The sequence below is a fragment of the Sinocyclocheilus grahami genome, unplaced genomic scaffold (genome assembly GCF_001515645.1).
Source record: "Sinocyclocheilus grahami isolate Dianchi unplaced genomic scaffold, SAMN03320097.WGS_v1.1 scaffold787.1, whole genome shotgun sequence".
In the NCBI taxonomy this organism is placed as follows: Eukaryota; Metazoa; Chordata; class Actinopteri; order Cypriniformes; family Cyprinidae; genus Sinocyclocheilus; species Sinocyclocheilus grahami.
The window spans coordinates 959,286-960,272 of NW_015505966.1; the positions used below are offsets into that span (position 1 = coordinate 959,286).

The 987-nt window shown below is 38.6% G+C and overlaps 1 protein-coding gene across 1 annotated transcript in view; it reads right to left on the reverse strand.

The window, feature by feature from the left end:
- Positions 1–987, reverse strand: part of LOC107561664 (activator of 90 kDa heat shock protein ATPase homolog 1-like) — a 9,161-nt gene that overhangs the window by 5,932 nt on the left and 2,242 nt on the right. Inside the window, exons 2-3 of the mRNA XM_016246136.1 lie at positions 488–678; positions 100–352 (exon numbers count right to left, since the gene is read on the reverse strand). Of these exons, the coding sequence (XP_016101622.1) occupies positions 100–352; positions 488–678 (444 nt within the window). The remainder of the gene's footprint in view (positions 1–99; positions 353–487; positions 679–987) is intronic.

Consider the following 987-nt stretch of genomic DNA (forward strand, 5'->3'; position numbering starts at 1 on the left):
AAAATGTATTAAAATAAGAAACATCTTGAATTTTTGTTGTTTTGTCTTATGTAAATCCTTTTAAATCTTTTTGAGGCCCCCCTGGAAATTTGCTGAAACCTCCAGGTGGGCCCCGGCCCCCTGTTTGAGAACCACTGCTTTAGGTTCTCCAATACTATAGTGTTTAAATAAATTGACAATGTACACAGCACAGTAGTAGTCTTCTGTAAAGCCTTTAGTCTGGTGATGCCACAGCATGTAAAAATATATAAATTAGTTGTGCAACTTACATCAAGGTCGTCCATGTCATTTTCATCCGAAAGGTTTGGAACTTCAATATTCCCCTTGTATATGATGCCTGATTTTGATGTCCCTATACAAACAGACAGCCCAAATCATGTAAATATGAACTAAAGCCATTTTATAAGTCCCACCAAAACCAAATAACTGATTCAGTTAAATATTTAATTGGCCATATTCATTCCCTGATCCAAATCATTTTCCTCACCTCTCCAGGCGGCCTTAAGATTCCACTCATAGAAGAATATAAGCTTCCCTTTGCGGTTATTGATGGATGCTTCTCCCTCCACCTGGCTGACCTCTGTGATCTCACACTTGCCTTCTTCACCCTCCACCCACAACCCCATGAGCAGCTCCTTCAGCTTCTCTGATGACCAGTTTGTGGCGTCCCTCTCGGTCCTAGTAATACAAGGCATATGCATTGATATTACTCCCTTATTTAGCAGAGTTCAACACTAAGGATTTTTCTTCTGGCCCAGTGGTTCAGATTTGTACTTGCCCTACCAAAATTGTCACTGACCCTGCTACAAAAATCATACATATGAAGTACATACATATTTTTGACCTATGTAACCTTCTGTTCTACTAAAGATTGTTACGACACCAAAACTTTAGATACCCATGACTTTTCAGAACTGTCTATTCCAATTTCGATATCATAGCAAAACTATTAAAGGGGTCATATGATGCTTTTTTAAAGATCATTAT